The sequence below is a fragment of the Manis pentadactyla genome, chromosome 9 (assembly GCF_030020395.1).
Source record: "Manis pentadactyla isolate mManPen7 chromosome 9, mManPen7.hap1, whole genome shotgun sequence".
Taxonomy (NCBI): Eukaryota; Metazoa; Chordata; class Mammalia; order Pholidota; family Manidae; genus Manis; species Manis pentadactyla.
The window spans coordinates 30,031,462-30,053,318 of NC_080027.1; the positions used below are offsets into that span (position 1 = coordinate 30,031,462).

The 21,857-nt window shown below is 36.7% G+C and overlaps 2 protein-coding genes across 7 annotated transcripts in view; one reads left to right on the top strand and one right to left on the bottom strand.

Moving 5' to 3' along the window:
- Positions 1–2,331: 2,331 nt before the first annotated feature.
- Positions 2,332–8,160, bottom strand: TMEM126B (transmembrane protein 126B). Of its 3 annotated transcripts, XM_036907034.2 has the most exons (6): positions 8,049–8,153; positions 6,691–6,863; positions 5,324–5,445; positions 4,090–4,283; positions 2,917–3,028; positions 2,332–2,679 (listed from the first exon to the last, which is right to left on the bottom strand). In XM_036907034.2, exons 3-6 carry the CDS (start codon positions 5,434–5,436, stop codon positions 2,496–2,498), a joined length of 603 nt encoding a protein of 200 aa, XP_036762929.2. In that variant the 5' UTR covers positions 5,437–5,445; positions 6,691–6,863; positions 8,049–8,153; the 3' UTR covers positions 2,332–2,495. The 3 variants fall into 3 exon arrangements, with proteins under 3 accessions (XP_036762929.2, XP_036762928.2, XP_057363157.1); XM_036907033.2 differs by lacking the exon at positions 6,691–6,863 and having other exon boundaries at positions 8,049–8,160; XM_057507174.1 differs by lacking the exons at positions 6,691–6,863; positions 8,049–8,153 and adding an exon at positions 7,459–7,479.
- A 721-nt stretch (positions 8,161–8,881) lies between these two features.
- DLG2 (discs large MAGUK scaffold protein 2) overlaps positions 8,882–21,857 on the top strand; it is a 1,919,888-nt gene continuing 1,906,912 nt past the window's right edge. For 2 of the 4 annotated variants that reach the window (XM_057507175.1, XM_057507177.1), the window contains exon 1: positions 8,882–10,077. In XM_057507175.1, the coding sequence (XP_057363158.1) occupies positions 10,059–10,077 (19 nt within the window). In that variant the 5' untranslated portion in view covers positions 8,882–10,058. The remainder of the gene's footprint in view (positions 10,078–21,857) is intronic. The other 2 variants (XM_057507176.1, XM_057507178.1) reach the window with 1 other exon arrangement.

Genomic DNA, 21,857 nt, shown 5'->3' on the forward strand with positions numbered 1-21,857 from the left:
GATGATTAGTGATGCTGAGCATATTTTCAGGTATCTGTTGGCCATCTGTCTTCTTTGGAAAAATGTCTATTCAGATCCTTTGCCCATTTTTTAATTGGATTGTTTCTTGGTGTTGAGTTGTATGAGCTCTTAACCCCTTGTATATATCATTTGCAAATGTATTTTTCCCATTTAGTAAGTTGTCTTTTCATTTTGTTAATGTGTCCTTTGCTATGTGGAAGCTTTTTAGTTTGATATAGTCCCACTTGTTCATTTTTACTTTTGTTTCCATTGTCTGGGAAACACATGTAGAAAAAGTTACTAGTGGTTGATGGTTAAGAGTTTACTGCCTGTGTTTTTAGTTTTATGGTTTCAGGTCTTTTATTTAGGTCTTTAACCCATTTTGAGTTTATTTTTATGGTGTAAGACAGTAGTCCAGTTTCTTTTTAATGTAGCTATCCAGTTTTCCTAACATCATTTATTGATGAGACTGTCTTTTCTCTATCATATATTCTTGCTCCTTTGTTGTATTTGTCATAAATCAATTGACCATATAAATGTGGGTTTATTTCTGGACTTTCCGTTCTGTTCCATTAAGTCATGTGTCTATTTTTGTGCCAGTACCGTAGCTTGGAAATATAATTTGAAAATAAGGGCTCATGATACCTCCAGCTCTTTGTTCTTCTTTTTCAAGATTGCTTTAGATATTCAGGGTCTTTTGTGGTTCCATCCAACTTCTAGGATTATTTGCTCTAGTTCTGTGAAAAATGCCATTGGTATTTTGATAGGGATTGCATTGAATCTGTAGACTGCTTTGGGTAGGATGGCCATTTTAACAATACTAATTTTTCCTATCCATAAGCATAGAATATCTTTCCATTTATTTATCATTAATTTCTTTCATCAATGTCTTACAGTTTTCAGTGCACAGGTCTTTTACCTCCTTGGTTAATTTTTTCCCTAGGTATTTTATTCTTTTTCATGTGGCTGTAAATAGGATTGCTTTCCTGATTTCTCTTTCTGCTAGTTTATCATTAGTAAACAGAAATGGACAGATTTTTGTATATTGATTTTGTATCCTGCAACTTCACTGAATTCATTTGAGTTCTAACAGTTTTTTGGTGGTATTTAGGGTTTTCCATGTATAGTGTCATGTCATCTGCAAATACTGACAGTTTTATTTTTTACTTACCATTTTAGATGCCTTTTATTTATTTTTCTTGTCTGTTAACTATGGTTAGGAACTCCAGTACTATGTGGAGTAAGAGTGAGAGTGAACATCCTAGTCTTTTCCTCATCTTAGATGAAAAGCTTTTAGCTTTTCACCACAAAGTATAATGTTAAGTTGTGGGTTTGTTAAGTACAGTTTTTTAAATAATTTCTTAAAGAGGTAAAGTATGAATATCATTGCATCTAGTTATATATTTGACTTGGTTCTCCCCCTAATCATCTGCCCTTTTCTCAGAGTTTCAAGAATTATGAATTATTCTGAGATACAAAGCTGGATTTTTTTTTCTCACTAGCAAGAGTGCATGTATTTTAGTTTGTTATATATGATGCCATAAAACACCTTGTTAAGACTTCCATTTCTGCTTTGGGTTGTTTAGGCCCTCAGGTGACCTTTAATTAAAGGTAATAAAGAACATTTGGTCTCCCTTTAATTAAAGATTTAAAAGTAAATCTTTAATCTCAAGGTAGATATGGTTGAGACAAGGAGAATGAGCTGTGGAGCTCCATTCTGTCTTATTCTTTTCATCAGACAGTGTTCCTTTCCTTAAGTGTATGATAAATGTGTAGCTCAGGAATGCTCTAGGAGACTTAAAGAAGCATGCTGTGATCTTTTTCATTAAACTTCTTGAAGACAGGGACTGAATCTTTATACCCCTGGTACCTATATTAATGCATAGCAAATAGGCTATTATGCATTAAACATGCAATAAATATTCTTTAAACAGCACAATGAAGATAATTTGTTAATGATAAAAAGCTAGTAAATATATTGAATCAGAGATTAGAGGAATGGGCTGTACATTATTTCCATATTTTACTTTCTTATGAGTTTACAACTTCTTCAAAATTGATTTTTTTCCCCACAGCTTTCCTCTCTGCCCAAGTAGTTAACAGCCATCTCCTCAATAAGCCCACAGAATTATGTGTATCTCTCTCAAACTCTCTCATGCTTTCACATTTTTCATTTCTAATTGTGAGTTCCTTCTAAGTGAGGACCACTTATTATATGTAACACAGTGCCTGAGATGCAGCAAGTACTCAGTGTTTGATGAATCAATATATAAATGTATAGATTAGACCTTGAGGCCTCAAACCCATTTCCACATACAATGAAGAAAGATGAAACTTAAACTATTTTTAAATTTAATTACTCAGTATTTACTGAGTAACTGCTATATGCTATGTAAAAGGAACAAAAACAAATTGTCTAGAGCTACTTTTAATTTTCATCAACATCTGAGTCCTGATCATAAAAAAAATCCATTCTGTATTCATTCATTCTTTGGTTAATCTTCAAGTACACTTTTCTCAAGTGTACTTTCAAATATTGCATAATGCTGTAGACCATTAAATATTCCAAAGGTGGTCTGAAAGACTAGAGGAATTACCATTGCTTTTATCCCTGATTGACAAAGCAGCAGCCAATAAAGTAAAACCCTTCCTTTTGGTGGCAGTGGAACAGTATGATACCTAAAAAGGAAAAAGAGTTAAGTACTTTTCCTGGATATATATTCTATGAAAGTTCATTGATGTCTCTTAAACTGATACTTTCATATAGATAGCAAAAAAGTTGAAAATTAGCTATTTGAAATATCAAATGACTATTTTGATTAAAATGTGTTACTGGCAACTAAAGAATACAGAAAGTTTATTAACATTTTTAAAAAAAGGAAGCAAGCAAGAAATGGAACAAACAGATGGACTTACTTGACTGCCAGATGTCCATTTTTAGAAAAAGCCAAAGCACTGGGATACAAAAAACCACACACTATGCCAATCAGTGAACTTCTCAGAACACAATTTTCCTTGCTTATATTACCTGGAAAACAAAAGTAAATTTGGTGTCCCTTTAAAACTCAGGGTAAGAAATATTAGGACAGTCTTGGGCCCTTGATAGAGTAGTTATCTGTACTGTCCTCAACCACACTGAAGCAGTATTAGAAATTAAGTCTATGGCACATAACAGACAAAATGCACATTATAAAACTGTCTTTATTATACTTTATATAAGGAGAGTCATCTCTTACATATATAGTTGTTGTAGAAGCAATTTTATAATGAAGAATAGTAAATTAGCAGTCCAGACATCTGGGCTCTGCTAGATTAAAACATTTTTATTGTCTATGTGTCAGTCACGTGCTGAGAATATAGTGTTGAATAAAAGACATCCAATCTCTGTCCTTCAGGTCAATCTACCAGGAAGGAAAGACCTTAGGCAAATATTTAAATAAATAATTTTAAGTGTGCACAAAGGTAAAATGAATAGAGAACATATCAGAAACCTAACCTGCCCTGAGGGAATCAAAGTTTCCCCGGGGAAGAGACATTTAAGCAGTGACCTGGTAATAGGAGTTAGAGGTTCCACCAATTATTAGTTGTGAAACTTAAGGTAATGGGGAAAGGCAAGAAATAACATTTGAAGCCCACAATAATGCCAGATACTATGTTAGGCATTTAACTACTAATTCCTATAATAATCCTGTGAGGAAAGTAGTATTATTTTTAATTTCTAGATAAAACAACTGAGTCTCAGAGATTAAATGACTTGCCCAATGTCAAAAAATTTAAGTGATAAGAGGTAGGAACTGAAATCCTGTGTATTATGACAAAACCTGTTTTCTTCCCAGTATATTAGTGTTGCTTCTTGTACTTGAATGTATCAGCTTTGGTTGCTTTTCTGTAAAAAAGACAATACTACTTTCCCTGCCTGATTAGGAGGATTGTTGTGGAGATGAAATAGGAAAACATATATGGAGGTACTCTGTCAATGTTAAAGGAATATACAAATGTAAGGGATGATTATCTGTAGTAGCAGCAGTATGTTACTGAGTAATTTTAATTAGACATATGTACATTATACATTAATGAATTTAAATTCACCTGAATATAAAGCATCTGTTACAAGGAGCTTGTAAGAAACTATAGTAGACAAAAATGGAAGTGTAGTCAATGATGCATACGTTTTCAAAGCATCCTGTTTAACCTTGAAGCAGTGTCTGAAAATAAAGTTTGCCAACATTCCAGAGAAACCAGCTGTTGTGCCAAAGAACACTGTTCCATGTGTATTTAAATCTCTAAATAGGAAAAACAGAGAAAAATTAAGTTCAATATAATATTCTCCTAATATAACCTTTCTTAGGTAGTAATTTATTATTACACATTTACTCAACATCAAATATTCCCTGAGCATTTACTGTGTGAAAGATATTTTCTATGTGCTGAGGACAGGGCAGTGATTAAAGAAATAAAAGATCCAGCCCTCACAGAACTTGCATTCTAATAAGAGGATATAATAAATCTCTTCCTGAGAATATTTAGAGTGGTTATAAAATGGAACTCTTAAAATAAATTTTGGCCACAAGTAAATACGACTGTTTTAGTGTAGTCAAATTTTATGAGATAATCTAAATACAAGAATACTGCCCTTCCTTCTAAAAGAATTAATGTGCTGTAGGTCATTTGAAAAAAAGCTGTTTACATTTGGTTAGGCCTTCTTGAAAATAGCTATTTCTTAATTAGTCCAGATACATTTAAAATAATTTATCTAATATACTAAGGCTTCACCCAAAGCAATTTCATAAACCTAGTCTTACTTATTCTAACTCATACTGAAATCTGACATGTCTCAGGTCTAAGATCAATCTCCTTTTACTTTATTCTTAATCTCTATTCATCTAAAGGTCAAAATGGTGATGTGAGACTCTACATACATCATGAAATCTGTATTTTTGCTGAACTCAGCACTATGGCTGAAGTAGTCAACTCTAAAATGAATTTAATTACAACTGGTTATCAATTAAATCTAAGTAGCTTTCAAAATGGTGTTCTCCTGGTTACTTTTAATTTTAAAATGCTTATTGCACAAAAAAACATTTCAACAATAAAATTGTGGACATTTTTTAAGAAGCAAAAGATTATCCACATCCCAATATTCCAAAAAACCCCGACTATTTTTATTATCCAGGTTTCCTTCCAGTTCTTTTTTTATAACCTTTTTGTATAACCAACTCAATAGTGTTAATAGGATCTTAGATATTCAGAAACAACGGCAATATAGAAAATGTGCAAATAAAGTTATTGTCTTTCTGGGTTATTGCCTGGGTATGTCACTTACTTTTCTTTTCTAAGATCATCAATTTTTTTTTCTATCATTTCAATGACTGTTGATCTTTTGAGTTTTGCATCTCCTAGAGAAAGACTGGGCTGATCACGTGTGTTTGTTGCCATCTTGATGTCCTGGAAAAAACAAAATTTCAGAACCATAATAACTAATGATATTAATATTAAGTCTTATAAATTCTACAGATTCACATGAAAGAATTATTTAGACCCTAGAATTGTGGTACTGTCATTTGCTTTCACATTCTTTATTAATAATCCAATCAGTATTTAGTGAGCTATTATCTGCTAGACATTGCTTTTGATTCACACAAATCAAAAACTTGCCTCAGGAAAGTGTGGAAGGATAACTTATTGAGATAATTTAGTTTTTGCTTCTCTTACAGTTTTCCCTGAAGGTACCCCAGGCCCTTTGTAGATCGTCTCGTTCCAGCTTTTTCAGAGCTGGAAGGAAAGAGTAGCTACTTGTTGATAAATTATTTCTATCCTCTGTCTCATGAAAGCCTGAGCTCATTTTGAACATTACATTGACTTTTCTTGAGAAGAGAGCAGGGATTGCCTCAGAGAACAGTGAGAGAGAGAACAGGAAGAGGGAAACTGTTCCAAGCTAGGAAGTGGCAGTGGATCACAGTACTTTGGATTATGTAAGTTATATATCTGAGCACTTGGGGTGGACACAGGACCTTTCTTGTAAATTGTTATGTGATATACCAGAGCCTGGCCTCGTGGCACTGGGCTCTAGGTCAGAAGGTTCTTGTGTCCCAAGAGTGATGTATGAATAGACAGTTGCCAATGTCAAAGGACCATGAACGTTTGGCTAGTAGCACCTTAACAGAAAGCAGTGGTAAAAAACAGTAACAATTGGATCCTCAGAAAAGATTCTTTCTGATTGTTTAGCTCTGGGTAATCTCTCAGATCTCTGTGATAAGTCTTAATAATATTTGTGAAACCTTTTGCCACACTGGCATGACATTCCCAATGAGCTAATGAATAAAAAAATTTATGGCCCTTCACAATTTATATCAGTCTCCATTTTAACAACATTTATAATCAAGGGCATAGAAGAAAGCTTAAATTTCTAGAGTCCTGGGCAGGAGAATTAGAATAGATTAAGCATAAAGAACACATAAGGTACTTTATAAATCAGTGATTCCCATCCTTTAGCATGCATGAGAATCAGGTGGGGAATTTCTTTGAAATGTGGTCTCTTGATCTCCCTCCTGAAATAATCTGGATTCTGTAAGAGCAGGGAGATGTCTAGAAATCTGCCCTTTCAGAGCTCCAAGTGATTCTGATGTTGGCAGGCAATGGACACATGTTGAACATCACTGTAATACTAATTTGCTGAATAAGGGATCTTACCAGTCCCGACTCAAACTAGTGAAAGGCCAATTCATCAATGGCATCAGCATCCTGAAGGTATTGACACCTCTGAACCTTCTACAGATTATGTAATGAGCAATAACGGGCCAGTTTCTTTCCCTGTGCCATTGCAAACTGTACTCAAGCCAGTCCTATGTTCTTCTTTAAAATATCTGGGGAGGACAGGAAAAATGTTTTTCACAAATTATAATTTCTCAGAGACAATTTAATCTTTTGCCTTTCTAACATCTAAATGAAAAATAGGAGAGAAGAGACAGTAATATCTAAAGGAGATTCTATATCTAATCCATCTACTGTACTATGAAGGCAGATGTCAATAAATGACAACCATAAACCTTGGATGAATTTTTGTTTTGCTAATACCCAATTCACTGAAGTCCCTTACTTCCCATAAAGAAAACTTCCAGCCACTACCTTGTACTAAGCTTCCACCTTGTCTTAATTCTCAGTATACAGGGAACAGATATCCAGGATTATAATCCCAAACAACTGAAACACGACTAAAAATATTATTTTGGAAGGCATTGTTATTAAAGCAAAGAAATAGACTGGTAAGTTTACTGATAGACTTTTATCAAGTACTGAAATGTAAAGATTTTGCTATAATCAACGTCTTATCTAAAAATTAACTAGTTCAAGGCCACTCAACAGGTCACCACGATTATACCGGTAAGAGTGCATTTATGTAGATTTATAGTTTGCAGAACACTTTATGGTTTTGTAATGCTTTTATGTGTATTATTTCACCTGATCTTTAGAGTTTTATTCAACATTCACTCATCGTTTACGCAGCACCTGGTAATTGACAGCCCCCGGTATAATCAAGATGTAGTCAAGTCCTCAGGAATCCCAAACCCAGGCGGAGTAAGAACAAAAAGGCAGAGAATTTAAACGCAGAATGAGTACCATCAAAACAAAACAAAACAAAACAAAACTCAAAGCCGAACACATAACAAAACCAAATAACCTAGCCAGGCTACATGTGGGAAGGTTTCCTGGAAGTGACATTTAAATGAATATCCAAAAGATGAGAGTTTGGCTAGAATGGGGTGGAGGATTAGGCAGGGAAGCATTTCAAGTTTAAGGAAAGGCCAATGCAAGTCCCGGAGGCAAGAGAAAACAAGCTGCAAGACATAGGGACTAGACTTCAGGTCTCCTGTTTTTCCTCCGCCTCCGTCCATAGCACCTGGGGACTTAATTGTGCCCAGCAAGGACTTGGGAGCTGTTCTTTCTAGATTTTCAAATCCCTTTTACGTGCATCATTTATGTCAGAAGAGTCCGCCAACACTTCGAGTTTGCAGAAATCACAACCCATACCACCCCCTGATTCCGCCTACCTTGGGCACTTCCCCAGTTCCCACCGGCACCACACCTGCTTCCCTCGGGTCAGTCCCTGCCTCCCGCCCCAACGCCGCCATCTTGGCGGTTCACGTGACCAGCGGGTGGGCGGGGACCCAGAACGCCAGGGGCGGGAAATGGTGCGGTCCCACACCTCTCGCGTGCTGCCCGGGCCCGCCCGGACCAGTCAAAAGCCGCGCTCTCCATCGGGGCTGTGAATGGGCCCCGGCTTCCAGAAACGGGAGCCTCTCATTGGCTTCGGGGAGGTCCGGTCGCTCGTGGGCCCGCCTCCCCAGCAGCCCCTCATTCTCTTCCCCTGCTGTTTGCGGAGCACGTTTTCCCAGCCTGAAAGGAACGTGGGGGCGGTGCCAGCGCAGCGAGCTTGCTGTGCGCTCTCCTCTCCTCAGGGCATCTCCCTTAGTTGGGCTGAGCTGTCAGCCCCGGTCGCTCCCGAGGGAGCTTGCTCCTGCGGTCCGGCCCTTCTGTTAAGTCTGGCTTCTCTGGCACCTCCTGCGCAGAACCCTCAACCGGCCGCAGGGTTGGTCCCTACTAGCCTCTTCCCTTCACAGCTATCTTGACTCCACTCCCCAGTCTTTAGTCTCACATGTGTGCCGTCCTTTCACCCCGCTTGGCAAGGGACCGCGGAAAGAGATTTGCTCCCACCACGAGACGACCCTCTTGTGCTTCGGGGTGTGGGCCGCTGCGAGGAGGCCTGGCGTCCTTGCACGTTCAGTGCTCGGCAGTGTCTCCCAGACCAGCAACCCCGACCCTCCAGTTTCCATGTCTTAGAGAAGCCAAATTCGAGTTATATAATTTCTAGGGCTGCTGTTTCTGCTGCCTGAGGAAACACTTCATCGCGTGGAGGGTGCAGGACATTGCTGCTCGTCTATATGAGGACGGGGTTTGGGCGGGGGGGCCAGCGATAGCCGAGAGATTCCTTGTCTTTTCTCTAAAAGGAAGGTGGGTAGTTTGGAGAGAGATTGAGAGAGAGGGTGGATGTGGCAGCCAAGCAGCCGAACTCTGATTTAGGAAATCGCGACCCATTTGCACAGCTTGCGCTCAGGTACCTAATACTACTACAGCTTTTCAGAAAACACCTTCTGGGGGAAGGTTTGACTTCTCTCGAACCGTCTCCGTTTTCCTGTTTTTAAAAGCTTAACTGTGGAAAGCTGCTTGGATACGAAGAGATGACATGATGTGAATGACTCCAGTGTGAAGAAATCTGCTTCGCCAACTCATCCTGCATCAAGTGCCCATTGAGCAGCACTGTCCCTTTAATGTCTCCATGCCAAGGGATTGCTTTCCTCCTTTTCAGTCCTCTCCGTTAATAAATGGGAGGATCAGAATCAGAGGGGCTGTAAGGATCAAGCCCGAGGGGCTTGGAGAGCACGGGAGAAAAAAATGAAAGTGACAGCAAGCTGGATCCTGTCTTACTAAGGGGGTGAGATCTGAAACTTCTGGTCCAGTAAATAGAAAGGGGCCTTTCAGTCTGTGTTCTGCTCCAGAAAACTGTTCAAATTCACCCACCTTTTTAGAGACCACAAAGAGGTTGTAGAAAGTGTTTTTTGAGGGGAGTTAAATTTTTCTTTAAAGAAGTGAGAATCTTCATCAACCAGTTCATCTTAGATTTTGACTATGTATTGAGTAATGAGACAGCTGTGTGAATTTGGTTTGTGCCTTAACCGATTTAGTCACTGAATTCCAAAAGTGTTGCTGCCTGAAGAGAAGTTTTAATAACGTTTTCTGTGCTTACAACAATTTTCTCAGCTTTTTTTAAACAATACTTATTTTATAAAAATTGATAAACTTGAGAAACTCAGAAGTTATTTTTCTCTAAACTGGGCAGTATCAAAAGCTTAACTGTGGAAAAAGAAGAGAAGACAGCCTGGATTTCAAAATTAACAGTGAAGTGGTTTGCAACAGTTACCTGGCTCTTGGCCTTAATCTAGCAGGAACAAGCTGAGATCTGAAAAGAGACGTGAATCCTGGGGCAGTGGAAAGACCCAAGAATGCCAGTCAAGAAGAAAGGTGGGCTATGAGGCTTCCTGTATGTTTCTCCCTTCCCCTGGTTCTGGTATTAGCAGTTTAAATTGTATTCCATTTAAGAGTAAAATTTTGCTTGGGTTTGGGAAAATATTCAGTGTAATAATGTCTTTTCTATGGTGTATCATTCAGTAATTTTGCTTAGGTAAAATGAAGTAGGACTATAGTATTTAATTACAGACATTTGTGATTTCATAAATCAGCTTGTCTAAGTCACATTTATAATCAGTATAAGTTTGATACCACAGATTTGGGATTTTCTTTAGCTTGTTTTCTTAGCTTGTTAGAGGTTAATTCTGAGCAATTTTTAAAAAGAAACTTATACAGTGGAGTTCTTCCTCATGGATTTAATATTTTCAAGTGAATTACATACTCTAAAAGAGCAAAGTTGTTTGCACTGAACAAAGTTAGATTTATCATTTATCTTTTTGATTAAAAAGTTATTTTAAATTTGGTTTACTGTGTAAGTCTTCACTTTTGTGATAAAGCACAACTAACTGCGGTGCTTTTCCAGATGTCTGCATTATCCAATAACGTGATTGGCAAGTTCTCAAATGAGGCAAACACCTGACTCCCCACTACCGCCTCCCCAGAACTGCTCAAGATCTGGTGGGTTCCTTAAGTATAGTTTATTATAGATCAGACTTTGGGGATTCACTTTATCCTAGAGCTACCACAGGTTAACTTTGTTCCTAAGGATCCCAGCGAAACCAGATGGTTCTTTTTGACATAGTATGCAAGATCAGGTCAATTATAATGAGTTTTCCTGAAGTTTTGAACCAAAATTTATATGAACACTCTTGACCCCTACTATACTGTGCTAGTATAGATCCAACTGTTGACCAGTTATGTGAGTTGCTACAATCTGAAACCAAAGCTCAGGGTGAAGGTTAAAGTGCACCCTGGCTCTGCACAACGTTTAATCTTTCTACCTGTGGATTGGAAGGTGCACTGAGGAAATTTATAATCTGTGAGATGCTTTATCCAACTGGTATCTGTAGAGATAGATAATGACATGCAAAACCTTTGAAACTCCCACTAATGTAACCTTGTGCCTGGGATTTAAGACTGGGGTTGTTTCCTTCTCTCACTCTCTGTCATGATATCACTGAGAGAAGTAAACTCCCTGTGACATTTTGGAGCTACATCTGTTCAGATCTGACACAGTTGGTTTATCTGGAACAAGAATGGTTTTGGTTAATGTGGCCAATAAATGATATGGCTCTTTGACTTATTTAACTTACTGTGTGTTCTTTATTCTTACTACCATTTACTGTTCTCTAGACACTGTCCCTTTTGGATTACCTTATTTTAGACTAATAATTGAATTAAACACATCTTGCGTGTGTGTGTGTGTATGTGTGTGTGTGTGTGTGTGTGTAAGAGAGAGAGGGATGACAGAGGGAGAGAAGGAGAGAGAGACCAAGAGAGACAGAGGAGAAGGGAGGAGATAGAAGGGAGAGAGAGAGAGAAAGAGAGGGATAAAAAGGTGTTTGGAAAAGGAGGTGGAGGAAGAATGATTGATGTTCTTGGTACATCTTAACAAATCAAGCAGGTGATTTTAAGGTTTCTAGCTGCAGTAGACATTTCCCTTTAAGTTCCTACCTTTAAAGAAAGGTATAAAAATTGCTGATAACATTATTGAAAATCATACTTTATGAGAAATAATTTAATGTTTATTTCTTCTCTCCCTCCCTCCTTCCCTTTCTCCCTCTTTCTCTCACTCCCTTTCTGCCTTCTCTTTTTTCTCCTTTTCCTCCTTCTCTTCTTTTCTTCTTTAACATTGCATTGATTATCATGGATCAACTTTGTAAAGGAATCAACAGGTTTGAATGAGCAAAGCAAGTATATAGTTGGAATATACTAAAGTATGTACATTATGTAATTCATGAGCTGATGCAGTTAGAAAAAACTCATCATTTTTAATCTCTTAAACTGATTAGTATAAGATACATATTTTTGAATCTTATATACAACTAGCCAAATTATGACATGTATACTATATTTTTAACAGGCTAAGCTAACTATTGGTACAATTTCTAATATAAAAGTAAAACAAATATTTTAAAGTATAACCTAGATTTGTTCTTCAGAGGGTACTGTCCTTGGTCATCTTGAATCTTTTATGTTTCTTCATTGTTTCATGTGGTAGATATGATGGGAGAGCTAGATGTACTATAATTTTAACAATAACTATTGTCATTGAGCCAAGTGTTTTTTCATTGTTGAATATATTCCTATTAAAATAAGAACTTTTCCTAAGAAAGATTTCCACTTGACTTTTTTTTTGCATGTTATTGTGAGAGCAGAGAGGAGATTCTCTGGGTACCATAAGCCATGGTGGGAGGAGGGAATGGGTGTGACATCTCGTGTTTTTCTTTTTTTGTCTTCCTCACTCTGGGGAAGGGACCCTATAAGAACTCTTCCATTTATTCCTAACTCATTTAAAGTTTTCTTCTTTCATTATGTGTTTCTTGCATTTTGTGGCTTAATTTCTTTTTTGTAGTATCTTACTAATTTCTATTTGCCTCTCATTATCTGGGGATACTCTCTTTCCATCAACAGATTTTCCTAAACTCTTAAAATAATTTTTTTCAGATTCGTTAAAAGGGAAAATATGTATCTGAATTTATTGACTGCACCCGAGTGGGTATTTTACTCTCTTTGCATATATTTTTCTAAATTTGTGCTTGAACTTTCATGTTCACCACACCAGTGTTATATCCAGATGCTTTTTCCATTTCTCAAAACTTCATGTTTTGATCTTTTTCCTAGCCAATACGACTGAAAAGACTTAAGCAATGACTCTTCCCAAGAAAGGATGGGAAATGACAGTTTGCAAACTTTTTCAATTTCTGTAACAAAGTAAAATAGATAATTTACTAAAGATTTTTTTAGATTTCAAATCCCTCAAAAAAGTCATCTTGGCCTTAGTAGAGAGAGCTGTTGGAAATCATGATGACACAGACTTTTGATGTTGGAAAATACTCATCAATCCAGGAATCATAAAGAGAGAGCATTCTGGAGAGAGAGATAGAAGAATACTTTTTATATTCAAGTACTTATTAGGAAACAATAGGCATAGAGCTAACAGTGATCTGTTGATTGGTTTATTTTACAGTTCTTGTATATTGGGAAAGTGTGCAGGTGATAAGTTAATGACTTGATACCATAAAATATTTGAACTGTTAGGTTTTTGGAAACTGCTCAAGTGCTCCATACATGATAGAATATTTGATCTCTTCTTTAGGCCTATTACTCGTTACTTCTTTGGGTTTTAGAGTCTAGTCAGAGAGAAGACATACACAAAATATTGTGTTTTTAAAACACTGAATTAAGGCATTCAATTTTTCATGCCTTTGCCAATCAGTCAGTTCTCCACTCTTCTATAACAATGTATTCACTAAACTACAAGAATGCTCTTCTTTCTTAATTGCATTTTCTCTTTATATGCTCTTATTTCTTAACATTTACTGTGTAATCAAGTATTATATGTATAAAAAATATAGAATGCTGCAATATATAAAATCTCTTTTACTGTGGGAGAGGACCTGTTCCCCAGCTATAATTCCTACTCAGGAATTTGTAGCAGTCAAGCTATGAGAGCAATGGATGATCCTCAATGTAGGTTGCTTTGTCAGCAAAGGATCATGACTTTTACCCAGGCTCTTCTGTCCAGTCAGTCATTCTGAATTCCAAGTAGTAAGCTTTCTGCGTAGGTTCAATTTTTAGTAAGTTTCTCAAAGCTATTTCAAGAATGGCCAAATCACCTCCATTATGAAACAATTCTCCTGACCCCATTTGTTGTAGGACTTGAGACCAAGAGGAATGATATGTTATAAAGTCAAAAATCCTGTGAAAATGAATTATTATGTTAAACTTTCGAAGGTTAGGGGTAATATTATGTATCCCATTTCTTCTGATGACACCACTTACTGTCAGGGTAAGATTCTGAGGTTTCTGTGGGGGCCTATCATTTTGGAAAGTTGTGATATTTTTATCATTGAAAGTATGATAAGACTTGGAATAAATCTGTTAGGTTCTGTTCTATTTAGAATCCCTTATAGGTAATAAATTATTAATTCTCTTTAAAGATTAACTTGTGTATGTATTTAAGTCACTAGCTTTACTTCCATTTATTCATTCATTCATTTATCCATTCAACACAGATTTATTGAGTGCCTGCTATGTACCAGGCACTGAGTTAGGTACATGTTTTGCAGTGGGAAATGAATTCAGTCTCTGTCTTTATGGTGCTTAAAATATATTAAGGAGAATGATGTGGGTACAGGTAATTTCAGTGTCTCATGATGGGGTTAACACAATGTGCCATGGAAACTGATGAGGAACCCCCAGCCTCATCTAAGAGAATCAGGGAATTATTTCTAGAAATGTGACATTTAAGATGAGATGCAACAGACCAGTAGAAGTTTACCACAATGTGGGGAATGGTGAGATGCTGTTTCAGATCATTAGTTTCTTTGCCTTGAGCTATCATCGTATCATCACCATGATCTCTGTCATCATCAACAGCAGTGGCAGTGACATTGTGGGAAAACTTACACCAGTAGCCAGAAGACCTGACTTCTGAGAGAAGGGACAAGATCAGATAGTCACTGAGATGGACTCTCAGTCTATAAATTTAGGTATGTAAGAAATATCCATTTCTTTTCTATAGTTCAACTTTATTTCTGATTCTTAGTCACTGAGTGGTGAACAAAATCACTCCAATCCTTTTTTGAGGTTTTCCCTGCTTCCTGGGGTTATGGTGGAGTTCCATCTGGAACAGGGGTATACGCTTGCCATTGATCATCCATATATAAAACTGTATCTCTGAGACATATGAGTTATTGTGTCTAGATAATTCTTTTTGGTCTGGCACTGATTTGATCCTTGCAAAACATGGGTGTTTTTCGCTGCCTAAAATTTCTGTGTTTCTGTTTTCCTGGAAGAATTATGATGCCATTCCTCTGGGGTGTCTTTCTGCCTTCCAGGCGATGCTGCTAGGAGGCAGAGCCTAGATCCCTGCTGCTGTGGGATCCAAAGACCTCTCTCTTTTTTCAGCTGAGAAAATCTTTGTAGATGGGGCAGGCTCTGGGAGCTATCTCTTTCTCTGCATGTGCCTGAGAATCTCTATTTCATTTCTGTAATGTATTTTATTCTGAAGCCTTTGGCTTTAGGAAAGCAATACTGAAATAAAATCCCTCTGTTTTCTGTCCTGGAACATACCTCCCCTGAAGCAATAAAGTACAAAACCAGTTTTCTGCTTGAATGAGAAGAAAGGAAATGGGAAAATTTAGGGAGTGAAAAATAATTTGTATCTGAAAGTGCCACTCTCTCACATGTACTTTGCCTGCCTTCCAGTGATGATAACACCAGGTGACTTCATGAAAAATCATGTAATCCTCCTGAACTTCAGGTTCCTTTTCTGAAAGGATTGAATACTTTCCCACACCTTGATATATGTTGTTTCTTTTATAAGATAATGTATATGAACTTCACTTTTATAAAGTTAGTAAGTGACAAAAGTAGGCCCAGAAACTCAGTCAGTGCTGTTTTCAGAGAGAGTGCGGTGTTTGAACAAGGGAATGGCATCATGGCGCAGCGGAGGCGAGCCCAGGGATGGAATCTAGTTATCTACTGCCAACTGGCTAAGTTATCTAAAGAAAACCAGCAGATTGAGGTTCAAATTCCTCAGCTTAAAATGTGACTATATACTAATAACACTCACTTCTTAGGAGTGTTTTGATGATCAAATAAAAATATCCCGTCCATGTAAAAATTGTTTTGTAAGTAGGGATGGGCTACACAAATGCTTATCATCAAAATCTTTTTTTTTTTTTTTTCGTCCTAGGAGGAGAAAAGCTGTGCTCAGAATTAGAGTCCCCTTCCATCAGTGGTCTGGGTCTAGCTTCCTGGTCAATATTCCAGAGCAAGCCTGTCCAGATATGGCAAGGGCACTTCTTATATCTGCTTACAGACAGGAATTGCCATACTGTACCTTTTTATAACATTTCTTATGAGTATTTTCTCTTTGATGCTAAAGAAATTTGAAATCTTCCAATTTTTACAAAATGATTGTAATCTTTAGATCTGCTTTAAGTCTAGGCAGATATTTTTTCCACAATTTAAATCGAAGTTTCATTTTTTTCATTTTCTTTTTCTAGTTTGTTACAACTGAAACATGCGTATTTCTATATTCATCTGGAGATGCAATTTCTGTCTTCTCCCCTTTTATGTACTACTATTTACCCTTGTTCTTTTCCAATTGTTTTCTTTAACAATTCTGTAGAAAACCTAAAAACATGGCTTATCTGAAAGTTGGTAAAATAAGTTCACCATTTCATACTAATATCTTTTTGTTTCAAGAGGGGAAATATACTGATCAACAGGCATTTGTTGAAGTATATTAAAATCTTTTATTTTTGGAGAAAGAAGAAGTAAGGACAATTACAGAAGAAAGACACACTGTGATCCTTTCACAGTAAATTAAGTTTCAGCATAACATGATGCTTAAAAGTACTGGTGCTAGATAGATGAGGGTTTGAATCCTGGTTGACTTACTGATTATATAGCTTTAGGCAGGTTACTTCATTTCTCTCAGTTTAAATTTCTTCATTTGCAAAATGTGTATGAAAGTATTTCTTAGGGTTTTCTTGTGAAGATTGAATAAAGTGATCTATGCAGAATTCTTAGCATGGTTCAACAAATGCTAGCTAATCTTATCATTGATAAAATGACACCTTGTTGTATTACCTTGAACTGTAAATTTTAATATTAAACTTCTTTTTAAATCCCTGGTACAAGGGTAACTTTTCTATTGGCATTCATCATTTTATTATTTCCATATGAATATTGTTAATTTACAAAAATTATAACGGACAATAAGAACTAAATGTATATAAATACTTGCTAATAAAATATTTTTATTTGCTAGTCATAAATGTGTCATAAGAAATGATACAAAATAGTGACTATTCAGTTTTGCATACAATGGTATGAGAGAAAAGAAAACATAATTGTTCTTGTTTGCTTCAGTTGATACATATCACACTGTAGTTAAAGTGATTTTTCTAAAATGTTAACTAATGGTCATGCTCGTCTTTATTTAAAAATCTTTGATGACTTGTTATTCAACCTTGGGTTTAAGGCCAAACTTGACATGGTCTCTATGGCATCAACTTACTCTGCTCTCATGGCACCTGGATCTCTTCATGGCATTATTACACTCTATTTTAATCTTTTACTTTGTTGAAATTTCCTATTTAATTATATTTACTTCCAGACAAAAATCTCTGAGAGGATAGAATATTGCGTATCTTGTTCAGTGTTGAGTTCCCAATGTCTGGAGCATAGTAAGATACTCAATAAATATTTGATAAATGAATGAACGAATTTATTATTTCTGTCTACCAGACTTAAAGGCAGGAAGGGCCATTTAAATTTATCTTATAAATACAAATCTTACATTAATAAACACATGTGAAAATTATTGATTCAATATTTAACCATAGATTCTAAAATTTACTGATATAATTTATATCTGATTGGTCAAGTTGATTGTTTTTTTCAGAGAAATATGCTCAGCTCTATTTCTGGAGGAACAAGGGTGGTATTATGGAGAGAACATTATACAATTGTCCTTTGAACAACACAGGATTGAACTGCGTGGGTCCACTTACATGCAGATATTTTTCAATAAATATATTGGAAAATATTTTTGAGATTTGTGATGGTTTGAAAAACATTTTGTTTTCTCTGGCTTTATTGTAATAATACAGTTTCTAATACATGTACAAAATTTGTGTTAATCAACCGTTTATGTTATTAGCAAGGCTTTTGGTCAACAGCAGGCCATTAGTAATTAAGTTTTTGGGGAATCAAAAGTTAGACGTGAATTTTCAGCTGCACAGGGAGTGGATGTACCTTGTGTTGTCCAAGGGTCAACTGTTTTTGGAATCAAAAGCTTTAGGATTAAGCTTTAAATCTGTTATTTAGTAACTCTGTGATCTGGGACAAGCCACTATGAATTTCAGTTTCATGTACAGTAGACATAATATGAGTTTTCAAAGATGAGAATCAGATAAGAAAACGCATGTAAAAGTTCTTTCTAAACTGTAAAAATTGTTGCATAAATTTCTGTAAAGGAATTTCATTATTCTAAATGCTTTGCTCTCCAAGATTTGTGTATTAAGTTCAGCCTTTACTATACTTTGATCTTAGTTTTCTAAACAACACCATATATCCTAAAATTCTTTTTTCAGTTGTGGAAAATTTTATGTGTCATCCTTTCCTCCTTTCTTTCATTTGTTAGCACTATTGCCATTTGCTCTTTCAAATTTGAATTACCTGTCCCAAATTATTTATAATTTTAGGCAGTACTGTTCTTTTTTTTTTCTCTTTTTTTCTTTTGATATCATTAATGTACAATTACTTGAACAACATTATGGTTACTAGACTCCCCCTAGTATCAAGTCTCCCCCACATACCCCATTACAGTCACTGGTCATCAGCATAGTAAGATGCTATAGAATCATTACTTGTCTTCTCTGTATATACTGCCTTCCCCATGTCCCCACCCCCCTACATTATGTGTGCTAATTGTAATGCCCTGTTTTCCCCCTTATCCCTCCCTTCCCATCCATCCTCCGCAGTCTCTTTCCCTTTGATAACTGTTGGTCCATTCTTGGGTTCTGTGAGTCTGCTGCTGTCTTGTTCCTTCAGTTTTTTTCTTTGTTGTTATACTCCACAGATGAGTGAAATCATTTGATACTTGTCTTTCTCTGTCTGGCTTATTTCACTGAGCATAACACCCTCTAGCTCCATCCATGTTGTTGCAAATGGTAGGATTTGTTTTCTTCTTATGGCTGAATAATATTCCATTGTGTATATGTACCACATCTTCTTTATCCATTCATCTACTGATGGACACTTAGGTTGCTTCATTGTCTTGGCTATTGTAAATAGTGCTGCGTTAAACATAGGAGTGCATATGTCTTTTTCAAACTGAGCTCCTGCATTCTTTTTTTTTTTTTTTAATAATTATTTTTTATTGAAGGGTAGTTGACACACAGTATTACATTACATGAGTTTCAAGTGTACAACACAGTGGTAGAACATTTATATACATAATTCTAGTTTCCAGCTATCACCCTACCAGGCTGTTACAATATCTTGACTATATTCCTTATGCTATACATTACATCCCGGTTACTAATTTATTTTACCATTGGAAGTCTGTCCTTTTTTTTTTTTTTTTTTATTTTTTTTGTGAGGGCATCTCTCATATTTATTGATCAAATGGTTGTTAACGACAATAAAATTCTGTATAGGGGAGTCAATACTCAATGCACAATCATTATTCCACCCCAAGCCTAATTTTTGTCAGTCTCCAATCTTCTGAGGCATAACAAACAAGTTTTTACATGTAGAACAAATTCTTACATAATGAATAAGTTACATAGTGAACAGTACAAGGGCAGTCATCACAGAAACTTTCGGTTTTGCTCATGCATTATGAACTATAAACAGTCAGTTCAAATATGAATACTCATTTGGTTTTTATACTTGATTTATATGTGGATACCACATTTCTCTCTTTATTATTATTATTTTTAATAAAATGCTGAAGTGGTAGGTAGATACAAGATAAAGGTAGAAAACATAGTTTAGTGTTGTAAGAGAGCACATGTAGATGATCAGGTGTGTGCCTGTAGACTATGTGTTAATCCAAGCTAGACCAGGGCAATAAAACATCCACGTATGCAGAAGATTTCTCTCAGAACGGGGGGGTGAGGTTCTAAGCCTCACCTCTGTTGATCCCCAATTTCTCACCTGATGGCCCCCCTGCGACTGTGCCTGTCTTAGGTTGTTCCTCCCTTGAGGAATCTTACCCGTCTCTGGCTAACCAGTCATCTTCCGGGGCCATACAGGGAAATGTGAAGTTGGTAAGTGAGAGAGAAGCCTTATTGTTTGAAAAAGTTAGCTTTTTACTTCTTTGCATATTTATGCCCTGTGGCTTCTATGCCCAGCATTTGTCTTGAGGTATCTTTACCACTTGGAAGAATTATGATACTCGGTAAATTTGATATGAGGCACGAATTCTATTTAAGGGTTGTAATTAGGAAGGAAGAAGAAAAGCTATAGAAGTAGCAGGCGGAAGAAAACATGGGAAGATTGATTATTTCTTTGATATATCTTCTTGTAGAGTAACTTCAGCATGTATAGGTTTTAAGCTACTACTTAAATTGCGCACACACATTAACATAATAGGAGTATAGTTACATAACCAAAGCATATCTGTAATTACCAGCCATCTGCAGTGAAACCAAGAAAACCAGTTAGGCACCTTAGGCATTTGTGAAAACTTATCTATGATATGGTGGATATTGTCCAACTGAACTTGAACAGTCTGAGAGAAATCAGACAAATTAAAACAACCCATTCCTGGGGACTGTTCACATGCCATATGTTCTTTTAACAATAAATAGTTTGTAGTTGTAAGACTTTGGAGCGCTACAATTTGCACTTCTCCAAATTCTTGGTTGAGTTCCAACAGTATAGATCCAGTCCAATTTTGTTGTTTTACTGTATGCACAGGCCAGCTTAGATATCTCCTTCCTCATTCCCATGGCAGGTCCAGGAACTGGTGGGATGAGTGCATCTACAGCTGTAGCAGTGCGTGGATCTTTGTTGGGGTTTTTTGATGATCATCTTCTGGCATGAGTCTTCCAGAGGGTGCAGATGTTGGAAGTTCTTTTTCATATCATATCTTAGTTCATTTTCGGGGTAGCCCAATTAGGCTTTGATCCTCTGTATAAACACAAACAGACCCTTTGCCTACACTTTTATATGCCCTTTATACCCTTGTGTAGAACTCGTTGGAGGTTACCACACAGGAACTGCCCCTTTTTTTTTTTTTTTTTTTTTTGCTATCACTAATCTACACTTACATGACGAATATTATGTTTACTAGGCTCTCCCCTATACCAGGTCTCCCCTATAAACCCCTTTACAGTCACTGTCCATCAGCATAGCAAAATGTTGTAGAATCACTACTTGCCTTCTCTGTGTTGTACAGCCCTCCCTTTTCTCCTACCCCCCCATGCATGTTAATCTTAATACCCCCCTACTTCTCCCCCCCTTATCCCTCCCTACCCACCCATCCTCCCCAGTCCCTTTCCCTTTGGTACCTGTTAGTCCATTCTTGAGTTCTGTGATTCTGCTGCTGTTTTGTTCCTTCAGTTTTTCCTTTGTTCTTATATTCCACAGATAAGTGAAATCATTTGGTATTTCTCTTTCTCCGCTTGGCTTGTTTCACTGAGCATAATACCCTCCAGCTCCATCCATGTTGCTGCAAGTGATTGGATTTGCCCTTTTCTTATAGCTGAGTAGTATTCCATTGTGTATATGTACCACATCTTCTTTATCCATTCATCTATTGATGGACATTTAGGTTGCTTCCAATTCTTGGCTATTGTAAATAGTGCTGCAATAAACATAGGGGTGCATCTGTCTTTCTCAAACTTGATTGCTGCATTCTTAGGGTAAATTCCTAGGAGTGCAATTCCTGGGTCAAATGGTAAGTCTGTTTTGAGCATTTTGATGTACCTCCATATGGCTTTCCACAATGGTTGAACTAACTTACATTCCCACCAGCAGTGTAGGAGGGTTCCCCTTTCTCCACAGCCTCGCCAACATTTGTTGTTGTTTGTCTTTTGGATGGCAGCCATCCTTACTGGTGTGAGGTGATACCTCATTGTAGT

What these genes read in the sequence shown, in the direction of transcription:
- TMEM126B (XM_036907033.2), bottom strand. Translation starts at nt 8,129, where the DNA reads ATGGCGGCGTTGGGGCGGGAGGCAGGGACTGACCCGAGGGAAGCAGGT. An exon ending in AACAGATGCTTTATATTCAG is followed by an intron (nt 3,029 to 4,089) that starts GTGAATTTAAAT and finishes TTTGTTTTCCAG; the next exon opens with GTAATATAAGCAAGGAAAAT. An exon ending in AATGGACATCTGGCAGTCAA is followed by an intron (nt 2,680 to 2,916) that starts GTAAGTCCATCT and finishes TTTCCTTTTTAG; the next exon opens with GTATCATACTGTTCCACTGC.